The sequence below is a fragment of the Monodon monoceros genome, unplaced genomic scaffold (genome assembly GCF_005190385.1).
Source record: "Monodon monoceros isolate NGI ecotype Baffin Bay Population unplaced genomic scaffold, NGI_Narwhal_1 Super_Scaffold_18, whole genome shotgun sequence".
In the NCBI taxonomy this organism is placed as follows: domain Eukaryota; kingdom Metazoa; phylum Chordata; class Mammalia; order Artiodactyla; family Monodontidae; genus Monodon; species Monodon monoceros.
In genome coordinates this window covers 58,109,084-58,125,194 of record NW_021703774.1, presented here as the reverse complement: position 1 = coordinate 58,125,194, position 16,111 = coordinate 58,109,084, and the positions used below count along the sequence as shown (strand labels likewise).

General features: G+C 37.2%; 1 protein-coding gene across 2 annotated transcripts in view; it reads right to left on the bottom strand.

Moving 5' to 3' along the window:
• Positions 1 to 16,111, bottom strand: part of NME7 (NME/NM23 family member 7) — a 258,169-nt gene that overhangs the window by 47,894 nt on the left and 194,164 nt on the right. For both annotated transcript variants that reach the window (XM_029227185.1, XM_029227184.1), the window contains exon 11: positions 5,536 to 5,643. In XM_029227185.1, the coding sequence (XP_029083018.1) occupies positions 5,536 to 5,643 (108 nt within the window). The remainder of the gene's footprint in view (positions 1 to 5,535; positions 5,644 to 16,111) is intronic.

The window sequence follows — 16,111 nt, the reverse complement described above, 5'->3', positions numbered from 1 at the left end:
TATTTTTAGATCTCTAAGAGAAAGCTATTTGCTCTTGTCCTTGTACAAGTTGTTCCCTCTTGGACAATGTACTAGTAAAAATCATAACTCTTCATTCAACACAGAAACTAAAACTAAAGATAACTTATGAGTATTAGTGTTCAGAGGCCTACACTAACCACAGCCAAGAAATCCAGGCCTGTCCAATCATCTTATAAACTATACACCTATGTTTATTTCTGGTAAATGCTTGATTCTTTTTTTTCTAGAGTGTACCAGAACAAGAATCAATGCAGAAATAATTACATATCCAAATTCAGACTTGTTTTGATTGACTAGTCATACATACAATTAAATATTTTATATATTTCTTAAATTTTTATTTTACAACCACAGAAGTGATATAACCAAGTTATAGAACATTTGGAAAAGAAAAACAGAGGAAAGACCCATATTTTCATCATTCTAGAAAACAATTACTATGATTATTATCTCCTAGAAGGTGAGCTCCGTAAAGCCAAGAGCTACGCATACCCTGTTTATTGCTATGTCCCCAGTGCTGTTTTTAGTTTTAAAAAAATGTAAATATCTGGATGAATGACTTATGAATCTGGATGAATGACCAATGTATCATTTTGGTGTACAGAATTCAAAATTCAAACACACTCGAATTTTCTACCATATACCTATTAGGCAACTTTGAGAATTTCAATTACAGTACATGTAAAGTGTTGAAGATAATCAGAGAAAGACAGCCCTGGGAACAGACTACAGAAGTAAAATGAAAGGCAGAGGAATATATATATTTTTTCAATAAAGCTTTGGGAGAGATAAAGAAAGCAAGGAGAAAGTAAAACTGACCCTCAGAAGTATCATCAGTGACATGGGTGAGAGAAGGGCTAATGCTGAAGGGGATAGAGGGGAGGAAGACACAATGTGGAGTCACAACGTCAAAAAGGCATCACACATTTTCACGGACAACGGAAAGCCAACAAATGACTTTGCATAAAGAGTATATGCCATACAATAAAATAAATATGTCAGTATCTTGTTTGAACTGTAGGTGCAAGCCATCTAGAAAAGTTTCTGATGAGCAAAGGAATGAATGACTCAATTAAATTAGAATCTCTACTTATTATCTTCAAAGGTGTCAGGGTCACAAAAGTCAAGGAAAATCTGAGGAACTGCTCTAGATTGTAAGAAAGTAAGGGGAAAACTAAATGCAATGCATGATTCTGACCTGAACCCTTTTGCTACTAAAGATCCATTGGTTATTGACTGGCAAAACTTGAATGGAGTTTGAAGATTCGATAGTGGTAATGTATCAACATTAATTTCCTAATTTAGATGCTTGTGATGTGGTTATGTAGGAAAATGTCCCTGTATGTTAAAAATACACACTAAAGTACTCAGAAAAACGGGACATTATGTTGGCAACTTAATCCCAGACATTTTTTTAAAAAAAGTTTTGTATACTAAGCTTGAAATTACTTTTTAAAAAAAATTAGGATCTTTAAAGGTGGGTCTGGACATCAGTATTTTAAAAACTGTTCAGGTGATTCTAACATGCAACCAAGGCTAGAAACCACTGCTACAGAGTCTTCATTTATCAACCTTAAAGAAAAAAGGTTACATACTTTTGTACTGAGTACATGAACTACAATTTATTTAACCAAACTCTTCTGTCTTTTCCTTCAAAAATGACTTATTAAAGTTTTTATAGGCCAGGCAAGACAGAATCTCTTCCCTATGAGCACTAAGTCTCATGGGGAAATATCTACAAGCAAACAAAATGTGCTGTAATAATAATAATAATATAATTGTTATCATTTGTTCAGCAATTACTGTGTGCTAGACACTATGCCACCTGAAAGGTCAGGCACTGCTATCATCTTCCTTTTACAGAATGAGGAATCCTAGGCACAATGAAATAAGTAACTCACCCTGGAGTACAGATCTATGTTGACTCTTGACTACACTACTGTATTAGAGGAAAGCAAAGCATTATGAAAACACACAGATGAGCCTCCGATGCAGACTACGGGTGTCATGGAAGCCTAATCAGAGGAAAGAACATCAGATATATCTTTAGACATGCAACCTATCTCCAATTTTAATTACCACAAATATTTCTTAAGTGAACATCTGTGCAGAAAACTTTCCATTTAGTAGTCCTGCTTCTATTCCTACTCCTTTGGTGAGATTCTAAGAAGCAGAATTCTGGGACAACGTGTATGGAAAAACCCCATGGCTTTCAATACCTGCTGCCACATAGCTGTCACCAGCAATACGAGGGTATCTATTTTACTGTAACCTTACCAGAAGTGGGCACTGATACTTTAAAAATTCTTTTCCATTAGTGGAAAACGAGTATTTCTTTATTACAAGTTAAGCTAAACATTTTTTCCACTAATGCTTTCTCTAAAGCACAAATTTAAGATCTTCATAATTACTACCAATAGAGTCTCAGTGCATGTTACCAGCAAAATAACATCTTAGAATGTCTCATACTATACAGATGCTGTCATTTTCCCCTATAACCACAAAAGTGGCTGTGTCACAACAGCAGCATGTAATGAAATCATATTTCAATATTCATGCTAAGATCCTTGACCTCTAAAACCTTGTGAGCTCATTGAGGACAGAGGAAATATCTTGCTTGATTTTGAAATCCTATCACAATGTTAGCAAGTAAAACACACTCTATAACTGTTTGCTGTTAAGAGTAAGTAAATAAAATCATGGATGGTGACAAAATATAAATGGAAACCATACTTTCTGACCTCTACACATATGACACAAAAAACCTAGGTCAGTAAACATCACATGAGAAAAAGGAGAAGTAGGTTGCTCCCTTTTTTCCCTTCTTGCCATATAATTAGGGAACCCATGACACCAGTGTGCTGATGACAGTTCTTGTTTATACCTTTTGGCCTAACATCCTGGCTGCTTAATTCTAGATTGGGCGATACATTTCATGGTCACTCTACGTCTAAAGGATGTTCCTTTAATGAACAGTAGATCTAAGTACAAAGTGCTTCCCTGATCAGAGAGCTTGTCTTTGTGTCACTTTAAATTTCACTTTAAAAACCTATGAGCAGATAACTCTTTGGGCCTCATAGTGTTTTGTTTTGTTTTAATAAAATTTTACCATTTAAAGCTAAGTGATAATCTGCAAATAGTTAATCCCTAACTAACAGAACATCCCTTGATAGGATCGGCACTCTTAATTCTATTTTATTGATAAGAGAAGGGAGGCATGGAAAGTGACTTATTCCAGGGCACATCAAGTGTGAATCATCAGCAAGGTGAAAGGAGGCTGCTGGAGCTCTAACTTCCGTTTTTGATTAACTCTCTGAACCACACAGGCATTAATTTGCAATTAAATTTCCTGTGCAGTTTGGTTAGAAAGATTTTAATCATTTAGAAAATGGCTCTGTAAACTGCAGCCAGTAATAATCTATTTCAAATTGTATGAGCAAAATCACAAGCATACCTTCAGTAACATTTTTTAATGGGCATAAAATTCACGGTTAATAATTTTTCAATTTCCCTGAACAACAGTCTGAATTCAAGCCTCACCTATAGGTCCTAAGTTATCAGAAGGTAAAGGGAATATTTATAAAATAGGTTCAAGTATAAAGTAAATATTTAATCCTTTGTGTAATAAAAATAAAATTTGTTACAGTTTTATGTTTCAGAAGTATGCATGTCTACATTTCATACTACGGTGCAGTTTGGATAAGATTTTAGCAGATTAACATCTTGGATTATGACAGAAAATCTTAATGGAGGTAGCAAAGTCACTCTTTATAGCAACTAAAACAAAAACTCATAGAAATAAATTTAATAGGCTATATGTCTAAGACCCATATAAAAAAAGAGGCATAAAAGAAGAGGCATACCACATACACAGCTGGAGAACTATTATTATACTTATGTCACACCCACATTAATTTATAAACATACTGTAATGTCAGTCAAGGTTCCATTGGCATCTTGTGGGGGTGGGTTAAAGCAGGGGTCCCCAACCCCTGGCCCACGGACCGGTACCTGTCCGAGGCCTGTGAACCGGGCCGCACAGCAGGAGGTGAGCGGCGGTCAAGCCTGCAAAGCTTCATCTGCCGCTCCGCATCACTACTCATAGCTCGCATTACCGCCTGAACCATTGCCCCCCATCACTCGGCCTACAGCCTGAACCATCCTCCCCCTCCCCCCACAGTCCATTGGAAAACTGTCTTCCACTAAACCGGTCCCTGGTGCCAAAAAGGCTGGGGACCGCTACGTTAAAGAACTTGGTAAACTCATGTAAAGTTCATTTGGAGGAATAAATTTAAGAGAATAACCAAGAAAACTTTTTAAAAGTATAAAGTGCAATAATAAAAATAGTATTTTGCTGGCACAGACCAACAGAATAAAATTGAAAGTTCGAAACAGGCACAGGTGTATATAAGTATTCAATAAATGAGAAATAACAATGAAAGAATAAAAGGATTTAATAAGCGATGTTGTGACAGCTGACTAGACCCATACCTCACACCATTCAGCAAATTAATTCCAGGCTTTCCAGGCTAGTTGAATATTTCAGTGCAAGACAATGAAACGAAATATTGGGAAAGGCTTTAAAGATACAAAAAAAAAAAAAAAACAACTGATAGATTTGATATAAAACATATTACTCACTAAAATAAATATGTATTAAGGATATCAATCATTTTTCTGTCATTCATGCTTTAATCACTTAAAGTTATCAGTTGTCTTTTAATTTCATTTAGCTCCTCCTGACACAAAACTATAAGAAGTTAAACTATAAGAAGTTAAAAATACCAATCTTTTCTTCAAGGCCTCCTTCCCTTGGCTGTGAAGTGACTTTCTTAATTCCAAACCACACCAATTTTTCACTTATATCTTCTTATAATTCTTTTCATTGTTTCTTATGTTATGTTAATTACACAGACGAGAAATCAAAATATGGCCTCGTCCTCTATTAACTGTTTGATTTGAGGATGTTACGTAACCTCTCTGAGTCTCAATTTCATTTTTCTGATAAAACAGACATGGTAATGCCAACCTATCAGAGTTGCTGTGGAGATTAAAAAAATAATTTATACAAAGCATTTATCATAATTATTACAGAACCTGGTATACAAAAAGTCAAAACAGTCTGTTTTTCTAAGTTAAAATGGTAGCTATTACTTTTAATGCTATCACATTGCACAATTTCATTGATAAATCATGACTAGAAACCTAAGGTAATGGTGTCTTTACCTGATTTTTAAATAAATTTCACGTTATTTAATCAATGCTATAGCTTTTTACTTTTTAAGTTTTTAAACCATACTATATGCCAATCAGAAAAATACCTTAGTTCTTTGAAGACTACCCCATTACTACAGCATCCTACAATTTGGTCTTTTAAAGTTGCAGTCTGAAGTTATCCGATGGCCAAAGAACCTTGTAATCCAAGAGTATTAAAAGGTTCCTTACACACTAGACCTGCTGAGATTATTTATGAGTTTGAAATATAAATAGGATGCTTACCCTTCTTCATCTTACCTCTAATAGGCCATCCTCTGGTAGATCAGTGCAGTGGACAGCATTCTGGATCTTAGTTTTACCAAAGATTGCTCGGAGGGTTCCAGGGCGTAAATGCCGGGCAATTTCCTATTAAATAAATACACATTCACATATAGATTAAAGTCAGCCATGTAGTGTCAATTTAAAAAAAACACCAGCTGTACGAAATACATTCATTAATTATTCATTACATGTACATGTATACATTGTTGGTAATGATTTTTCCTGGAAACAGGATGAATGCATGAAAACTGAGCAATGAAAATTCTCAGTTCACTCATAAAGCTTTTTCTCTGGCCCAATGTAAAGTCCACTGTAATCTATGTCGAGGGCAATAATAATTATATCTCTTTTTATCAACAGATTATGGGAATCACATAAATATGAATCCAGCTCATTATTGTGAAAGACCTGTATTTTATAAAGACAATAGCGATCCTAACAATTTAACTTAAAATGAACTAGTTTGATGGCACTGATTGCAAAAGACTTTTTAAAATGTTACAGTTGTATCAGTTTAGTGCTATCTCACATTTAAGGGAAAAAAATGGTTACAAATAACTCATAAAATTTTGGGTAAAAGAAACAAGAAGTTAAAAAAAATTGAAGATGTGGGCTTCCCTGGTGGCGCAGTGGTTGAGAGTCCACCTGCCGATGCAGGGGACACGGGTTCGTGCCCCGGTCCGGGAAGATCCCACATGCCGTGGAGCGGCTGGGCCCGTGAGCCATGGCCGCTGAGCCTGCGCGTCCGGAGCCTGTGCTCCGCAACGGGAGAGGCCACAACAGTGAGAGGCCCGCGTACAGCAAAAAAAAAAAAAAAAAAAATTGAAGATGTGGGAGTATCAATGACCTACTTAATAGTCTGTTTTTCTAAGTTAAAATTTTTCTAAAATCCTATTTTGATTTTGAAATATACATACAAAAAAGGCATTTACTACACATATTTTAAAATAATAATGAAACAAATACCTGTGTGCCCACTATTAAGCTGAATTAAAATAATATTACAATAACTTTCAAGGTCCCGGTGTGCTCCATCTTCATTCCATCCCATCCCTATCTCCACCCAGAGGTTACCATTAATATCAATTTTACTTAAATATTCCCTTGTTTTACTTAGTTTTCAAGGCATTGTTTTTCATATTTGTCCATGTAAATATGTGTAACTTTAATTCATTTGTTTTTATTACCATATATATTCCAATGTATGATAGAGCATACTTTATCCATTTTCCTGATGATTGACATTCAATTAATTTCTTCTCTCTCTCTCCCCACCTCTCTGTCCTCCCACCTCTCTCTCCTCACACACGCTCACGCTCACACTCACACACACACACACACACACACACACACACACACACGATCACAAACAATTCTGCTACAAGCATTCCTGTACATGGTGCACATGTGCAAGAGTTCTTCTGGAATCTTGGGGGCACATACATATTCAGTTTTGCTAAGTACTATCAGACTATTTTCTTAAATGGCTGTCACAATTTGCCCTCGGCCATCAATGCACAAGAATTCCCACTATCCATACCAAAGCCAGCATTTGATAGTGGCTGACTTTTTACTTTTGCCATTAGGCAAGCGTGAAATGGTATCTCATTGTGTTAGTACGAATTTCCTTGATAACTAAAGAAATTGAGTGTCTTTTCATATATATCCTTTTCTGTAAAATGCCTATTCTTGACTTTTTTCCATTTTTCTATTGGGTTATTCTTTTTCCTTTTGTTATTCTTAATACCTTCTGAATTCTAATTTTCTGTCAGTTATATATGATGCAAATATCTTTTCCCAATATGTAGCTTGTCTTTGAGTTTTATGTTTTCTGATGACCAGAAATACTAAAATTTAATGAAATTAAATTTATCAATTTACGATTTGTGCTTTTTGTTTCTTAAGGAATTATTCCCTACTCCGAGTGCATAATGATACTCATTTCTATTGTCTTCTAAAATCTTCAAAGTTTTGCCTTCCACATTAAGTTCTTGATCCATCTAGAACTGACTTTGGCTATCATGTGAGGAAGATGTCCATTTTCATTTTTCCCATATGGATATTTAATTGCCCTAGCACCATTTTTTGAGTTATTTCTCTCCTTCCCCTGCAATCTCCAATGAGATTGATAGCTCTGTTATATGAAAGGTTTCCCTGGATGTATGGGTCTGTTTCTTGGTTTACTATTTGATTCCATTGGACTTTTTGTCTATTTTTACATCTATGCTGTCTTAATTATTATAACTTTATAATAAGTCTTCACCTGGTAAGGCAAGTCCCCCAGATTTTGGTTTTGAATGCATTAAGTTTGGGTTCCCTATTAGACATCCAAGTGAAGGTGTCAAATACATGATTGGCTGAGTCTAGAGTTCAGAGGAGTGTTCCACACTGCAAATAACAATTTGGGGGTCAATAGCATATATATGGTATGTAAAGGTTAGATGAGATCATGAAGGCAGTGAGTATAAACAAAGGAGAGGAAGCACAGGGACACCTTGACTTTTTAATGACACCACGTCATTAAAAAGTCAAGGAGATGAGGAGAGATGAACAAAGAAGACTGAGAAGGAACAGCCAGCTTGGTAAGAAGAAATGCAGCAGCATCCTTTCCTAGAAGACAGTGAAGAAAAATGTCAAGGACAGAGAGTTATCAACAGTGTCAAATGTTAAGTCATATAGGGTTAGGACTTCCCTGGTGGCACAGTGGTTAGGAATCCCCCTTCCAATGCAGGGGACACAGGTTCAATCCCTGGTACGGGAAGATCCCTCATACCACAGAGCACCTAAGCCCGTGTGCTACAACTACTGAGCCTGTACTCTAGAGCCTGTGAACCACAACTACTGAGCCTGTGTGCCTAGAGCCCGTGCTCCACAACAAGAGAAGCCACAGCAATGAGATGCCCACACACCTCAACGAAGAAGAACAGCCCCCACTCGCCGCAACTAGAGAAAGCCTGCACGCAGCAAAACCCAATGTAGCCAAAAAGAAAATAAATTAAAAAAAAAAAAAGTCACAGGGTTAAAGACGAAGAACTGGCCACTAGACCACGTGGAGTCACTGATATCCTTGACGAGAGCAGTTTCTGAGGAGTGGAGAAAAGCTAAAGACTTATTATTATGGTTTCAAGAGAGAATGAGAGAGGAAGAACGGGCACAAGTGAATACAGGCAACTATGTTGAGGAATTTTACTGCAAAGGGGAGGAGAAAAATGGAGCAGTAACTGGAGAGGGAAGTAGAATCAAGAGAGGGTTTTTCATTAAATGTTGGAGAGGGTGTGGAGAAAGGGAACCCTCCTGCACTGTTGGTGGGAATGTAAATTGATATGGCCACTATGGAGAACAGTATGGAAGTTCCTTAAAAAACTAAAAATAGAACTACCATATGACCCAGGAATTCCACTACCGGGCATATATCCTGAGAAAAGCATAATTCAAAAAGAGTCACGTCCCACAATGTTCACTGCAGCTCTATTTACAATAGCCAGGACATGGAAGCAACCTAAGTGTCCATCAACAGATGAATGAATAAAGAAGATGTGGCACATATATACAATGGAATATTACTCAGCCATAAAATGGAACGAAACTGAGTTATTTGTAGTGAGGTGGATGGACCTAGAGTCTGTCATACAGACTGAAGTAAGTCAGAAAGAGAAAAACAAATACCGTATGCTAATGCACATATATGGAATATAAAAAAATGGTACTGATGAACCTAGTGGCAGGGCAGGAAGAAAGACGCAGATGTAGAGCATGGACTTGAGGACACAGGGGAGGACAGGGAAGCTGGGACAAAGTGAGAAAGCAGCATGGACATATATACACTACCAAACGTAAAACAGATAGCTAGTGGGAAGCAGCCAAATAGCACAGGGAGATCAGCTCGGTGCTTTGTGACCGCCTGCAGGGGTGGGATAGGGAGGGTGGGAGGGAGGCTCAAGAGGGAGGGGATATGGGGATATATGTATACATATAGCTGATTCACTTTGTTGTACAACAGAAACTAACAACATTGTAAAGCAATTATATTCCAATAAAGATATTTAAAAAAAGAGAGGGTTTTCTTTTTTTGAGGGGGAGGGGATGCTGTTTTAAAGTGGGAGAAATAATAATACCTTTCCAGGCTGATAGGAATCATCCAACAAAGGGAAAAACTGATGAAACAGAAAGGAGAAGAGAGAATTGCTGGAGTGATGGAAGCAAGTGACAAAGTAGAGGAGTTGGCCTTATATCTAAGAGTGTGGAACATTCACCCTGAGCATCAAGACAGTACATGGGCCCAGTTATAGCTATGTGGGTTTATGTAGTGGCTGGAACTTATGGAAGTTCTTTCTCTATTTTTAGTTTTTATTGAGATATGACTTACATACGATAGCATGCATAGGTTTTAACTGTACCGCCCCATGAATTTAGTCAAATGTATATACTCAGCAACCACCATCTTAAACAAGATATAGAACATCTCTAAAGTTCCCTCTAGACTTTATTTTTTTGACTAATTCTATTTTCCAGTGAAAAAGTCAGCAAGATTGTCACCAGCTGAGAGGAAGGATGGGGAAGAGGTTTTGGGGATCTGAGGACAGAAAAGGAGGTACAAGACATTTTAAGAGAGGAGAAGAGTGAATGGACTAGAAAAATGAATGTGACTGCTCGGCAGCACTGAGGGCCCTCTTGAGGTTAATGATCATGAAGGTAAAGGGAGATCGTTCAGGACGCCTGAGTGTTCTCCAGTCATGGGTGCAGGCAAAGGTTAGGCAGAAGGCTGAATTTAATGAGGGTTGGGGTTTTTTTTTTGCGGTACGCGGGCCTCTCACTGCTGTGGCCTCTCTCGTTGTGGAGCACAGGCTCCGGACGCGCAGGCTCAGCGGCCATGGCTCACGGGCCCAGCCCGCTCCACGGCATGTGGGATCTTCCCGGACCGGGGCACGAACCCACGTCCCCTGCATTGGCAGGGGGACTCCCAACCACTGCGCCACCAGGGAAGCCCTGAGGGTTGGGGTTTTACCAACAGAAAACAAGAAAGTAAGAGAGGGGTAAGGGGGCTGAAACTGTATGTAAGGAAACAATGATAATGATAGACAAAAGAAATTTTAATTGAGGATGAAAGTAAGTGAGGCCCTGCGGGGTAGAGGGGGGGTTAGAGACAATGAAAAGGTAGGTCAATGGATTAGAGCTCCTAGTGGGATGGGATGATTATGGAAATCGGTGTGTTATAAGAAGTGAGCTGGAAAGTCAAGAGATAGGATACCTGAAATTGGAATTACTGGAGGTGCACAGAGAGGGGGTTATAGATATTTATAATGACCAGTTTTAAGATATAACCATGGCTGAGGTCAGGTGGAGGGCAAGAAGGTTACAAGAAATGAGGACAACAGATGGAAAGGTAACGTATGGAATGGATTACCCGTATGAATATGGAAATCACCAAAAATTATGACAGGTGTAGCGTATGGTGCAAGGACGATGAGCAGCATTCACACCTGTGATTCCATCACTTAAGCAATTTTAAAGGCATGGGTTTATTTATTAAGTCTTACTTCCAAGGTTTCTATCAAATGTCAGTTATAAGTGTATCAAGTTTAAGAAAAACATTTTGATAAACTAAGAAATAAGGATGACCTTATATTTTATTTCATATTCATTACTTTCATTCTGTTCTCCATAACTTTCCTGGGAATGAAGTACCCAATATTAAACACCTACTCTACTTACGTGGTGGTAAGCTGCCATTCTGTAAAAAAAGATGTACTTTGTAAAATTATGAAAGGTGAATGAAAGGTGAGTACTTATTTTCCTTTCCTTATTGTTTCAGATTAGGGGGAAAACTTTAAAGTGACTCACTTTGATTAAACTGCTTCATAAGAACTTATTCTCTACCCACTTTTATTTGGAAATCACCATGTTCATTAAAATATTTTCTTGTAGGTGTCTGCTACACGCACAGCACTTGAACTCAAAAGATGTTCATGTGTGTGTGTAGGCGGTGGGTGGGTGTTGTACTGTGGTCAGAGAAGGCAGTCTCTTTGTTCTTCTTTTGAAGGAATTTGTTGAGATTTTCTTTGCATCCTAATACATAGTCAATTATAGTGAATGTCTCATGGGTAGTGGAAAAGAATATTGTCACAGGTTGCATTTCTCTGGGAAACCAACTCTGAGGTGTAGATTTGCACACAGGAAGTTCGTTGGGGAGTGGCTTCAGGGAAGTTTATTGTGGGGAAGTGAGGAAAACAGGATTAGGCAGAGAGAGAAGCTGAAGTTCAATGCAGTTACAACAGTTGCCCCAGATCATCCTACAAGAAGCTCTGGAGCTTCAGAGTTGTCCTCAGTTGAAGCAAAGGGGTCAGACCTTTATCTCTCTAAATTGACAAGTCACTGGACATATGCCATTCCAGGGAAGGGGGCATGTCCTTGGGCAGATGACTTTCTTTGGCAGAGAGAAATTTCTGGAGAGGGACTTATTGTATTACAGTCAGTAGCCAACACTTCCAGAGCTGGGAAATGGGCATTGCAGTCGTGAAGGGCAGAGGGGAATCTGAGTGGCCCTCCACAGCATCTACTAATTACATACATACAAACATACACACACAGACATGCACACATGCACATGCATATGTGATACATTCAGTATATACAGCATATATGACAAATACGGCATTGCAGACTATTGCAATCTGATTACCATTCTTTTTAGGTAACTAATTTTTTCTGGAAGGTTTTGTATTATCTCTCTATCTAGGCATTGGTCATTTACTGGTCATTCTGCTCTGTACTCAACAGTCCAATCCTATCTGAAGATACACACCTTCAGTCTGTTATTTCTTTTATTGTTTTCTCTCCTCCATTTTATTTCTTCTTTCCTTCAGCTGTTTCTATGTAATAGATATTGAAACTTCTGGTTCTATCTTCCCTCTCTCTTTTCTTTTCTACTTTCCATCTAATTGTCTTTTTGTGTTATATTCTGGGAGAATTCCTCCATTTGATCTGTCACCTCACTAATTTGTTTTTAAACTTTTGTTTTTAATTTGTTTTTAGGTCCCCTGCACAATTCTACTCATTTACTGAGTATTTTTAATATTTCAAAAATTATATTTTAAGTTTTTCATATCTATAATTATTTTTATGGATCCAGTATTCTCTTTCTGGGGATACTGACTATATTATTTTAAAGACTTCCGTTAGCTCTATTAACTTGCTTTCCTTAGGTACTGATTCTCTTTGTTGTGTTTGGTGTCTTCTTTATGGTATGGGTTAATAACTTCAAATGGTTGGTAATTCTTGGCTCTTTATCTTTGTTTGGAATTTTCTGTTTACCTGTCATAGAGGTCAGGGACATACTGACAGGCAGGGTATGCTGGTTGTTTTTCTTAAGGAAGTGGGGCGTCCCATTTTTTCCTGGGTGTCACTAGCTACCTACCCACCACATTGCCTCTAGCTAAAGCCCCACATTCGTGGCCTTGGGCTGTAGTTAACAGCATCAGCTGTCCTCTACTCAGCATAAGCAAGCAAAGGGGAAAGGGCTGATTTATTCTGCTGCTCTTTATGCAGTCTCCTCACTCATCACCCTGCTGACGGCTCCAGGTCCCTCCTTAGCATTGCATCCACTGTGGCTGATGTGCAGCCAGACCCCCTGCCCCTTCTGAGCAATCCTCTCCTGCATGCTTTAGAATATGCTTCTCTTTAACAGTCCAATCCTACCTGCTTTTTGCCTTTCAAAGTTAATGGTCTGCTAATGGTAGGCACTCTTTCTTGTTTTCCAGAGTGGCTGGAGATTTACTCTTTAAAATAAAACAAGATAAAATAAAATATATCTCCCATAATTTCTAAGGATTGGAAAGGCAGGGAATGATGGGCACACATGGTTATCTGCCACACTGATGAAAACTCATCTTACTGACATTTCCATTTCCCCAAACTCAGTAAGTTACCTTCAATTCATATTAGCTGCTATCATTTTATGTCTAAAAATTGAATTCCTTCCAGAGTAATCCTTCATTTCCCACTGCTCCTATAGTAATTTATGCTCCTATTGTAACCCCTGACTTGCAATTCATATAGTTTTTCTGTGTGCCTATTTCAGTAAGTTTCCATTAGACTCTCAACCCTTTAACACAATATAAAACTTCCTTAATATTCTATCCCTTACTGTGAGCACACAATAAATGTTTGCTAACTATTTTTTGACTGACATAAAATGGCAAACTTCTATTTAAGGAGCCAGGATGGAGCAGAATGAAGAATAAGGGCTGTGAAGGAAGGCAATCTGGATTTGAATTTGCCTGTCACTTACTAGTTGTGTGGTCATGCCACGTTGCTTAACCTTTCTGCCTGTTGTAAGGTTTTCATTTGCAAAACGGGGATAAAAATAGGACTTAGCTAGACTTAACTATGATGTTTTTGTGAGAATTATAGTAAGTAAAAGTATTTAGAGCAGTGTCTGTCATATGGTAAACAATCAATAGATAATGGCTATGAGTTTTATTAATGTAGCCTTAGAATTAAAAGGAAACTAAGATGAGAGTTCTTAAAGAGATAAAGAACGGTATATTTTGATATAGTCAAAGATGATCCAACCAAATAGTCATGTATCTTTTAATAAATATATAACATTTTTCAAGAATATTAATGATAGTTTTAGAATAAAGGTAAAAGTTTAAATAATCAAGTAATAAGACATTTAGATTTGATAATACTAATCTATAAACAAACCTCAGAAAATATGAAGTAGTTTTACGTGTATAATGTATTTTGTTTAGGTAAATGATAATGGTAAAGAATAGAACAACAAGTATTTTCTTACATCTGTTGTTAAAATTTAGGCTTTCATTTTGGATCATCTTCTTTAAAAATGTAATACATTTATTTTGGTTTTGACCATTGTAAAATATCAAATATGTCTATATAAGTAAAAAATACTGAAATGTTTAAAGCCTAGAAAAATCCTCCATGGATCATCTCCCCCCTTCCTTTCCTGGCAGATTTTCCCTAATTATTCCCAATAGGTCCATGCTGCTCTGGCTCCTTGCATTGTACAGTGAAAGTCATCCTACTATGCACAGTCCCACTCCCATAACGAAGCAGAGAGGAGTACCGGGTAAATAAAAGCAACAAAAGTACCAAAAATGCAATTTAAATTTAATATGATAAATAATTTTTAAGTTACCACAATATTAATAAGTGAGGAGTTATGCTGAGAAAATAAGACTCTTTAAAGAGCAATATTTATTTGTACTTAAAAGGTCAGAAGCCTTTCAAACTCTACCAAATTCCTGGCATACCCATCCCCCACTACAACCTTGCCTTCTCAGTTCCGTCAAGTCAAATGCTTGGTTATTGAACAGCTCATTTTAAGTACTAAAAATTCCCCTCGGGTAATCCTGTAGGGGGAGGAAGAAATCTGGCTTAGAGAATGACCTCTAAATCTAAGACACGGAGGAAAAAAATGCACTAAGTAGAATGGTAATTAGCAGGATACTGAAAACAAAGAAGAGAAAGTTTATATAGCTATTCTATTACCGTGTGCATTATAAAGAATATTGTTGTTTACTGGATAATAGGTCTATCAGACCGATAAAATATGTCTGGACAAAGAAAACAAACTGCTTCCCTGGAAAGCTATTCTGTTTCAGTTCTCCATGATACAGGAGAGATATGCAAGAATGAAAATGACCTTCCATTTAAGAAATGAATTAAATTTGGAAGAGATTTGTAAAATTTACTGATTATGGAAATTTGAAGAAAGACAACTTTGTGATCAACCTTAGAATATATTTATATAATGAGTGACACGTGGTACAGAATCACACCTGGTCATTAGCCTAATTTGGGGAAAATTCTAAGTAAAAGGAAAAAAAGTCTTGCCTAATCTATAGGATAACCATGTTAGCAGTGATATAGATAAGTGGATAAATCTTAACAGAGGAAGTAGCAGGGCTCCAGTCTTAGCGATCCTAAAGGAGCTGTGAAACAAAACAAAAAATCATGTTACAATCATTGCCTTCATGTTATAGGCAACAAGGGTAACAGAATTTAATATCAAAGGCCAATGAAGCAACCACTATAATTAAAACAGTAAACATCCATGTTTCTAGCCATTACTGGTACCCCTTGGCAGAGTCCTATAATATTAAAAAATACATGCTTAGTCCTCTTCTTGACTCCTCTGGTACTCCAAAAATATTTTACCAAAGCTTATCCTCCAACCATTTTTCCCAGTTACATGCAACTTTGTATTAACTAATGCAGTTACAGTTTTATATTCCTGGGAGAAGAGCAATATCAAACTAATTCACAACTAAAAGAAGACAATGAAACACTGGAAGGAATTGGAAGTAGGAAAGGAAACGAGAGAAGAGATCCAACGTCTACTTTCTGTAAGTCTAAGGATCCTTCTAGAACCTACGCATAGGATTCAGAAAGAGGAACTACAAAATTGAACTCAACTACTTATGTGTTAGTCTCATTGAATGAGCTACTGAAGAATTCACAGTAAATACTCTTATCTTGTTAGCTCTGGAGACCACATGAATTATTTATATGAGGAATCATTAAAATC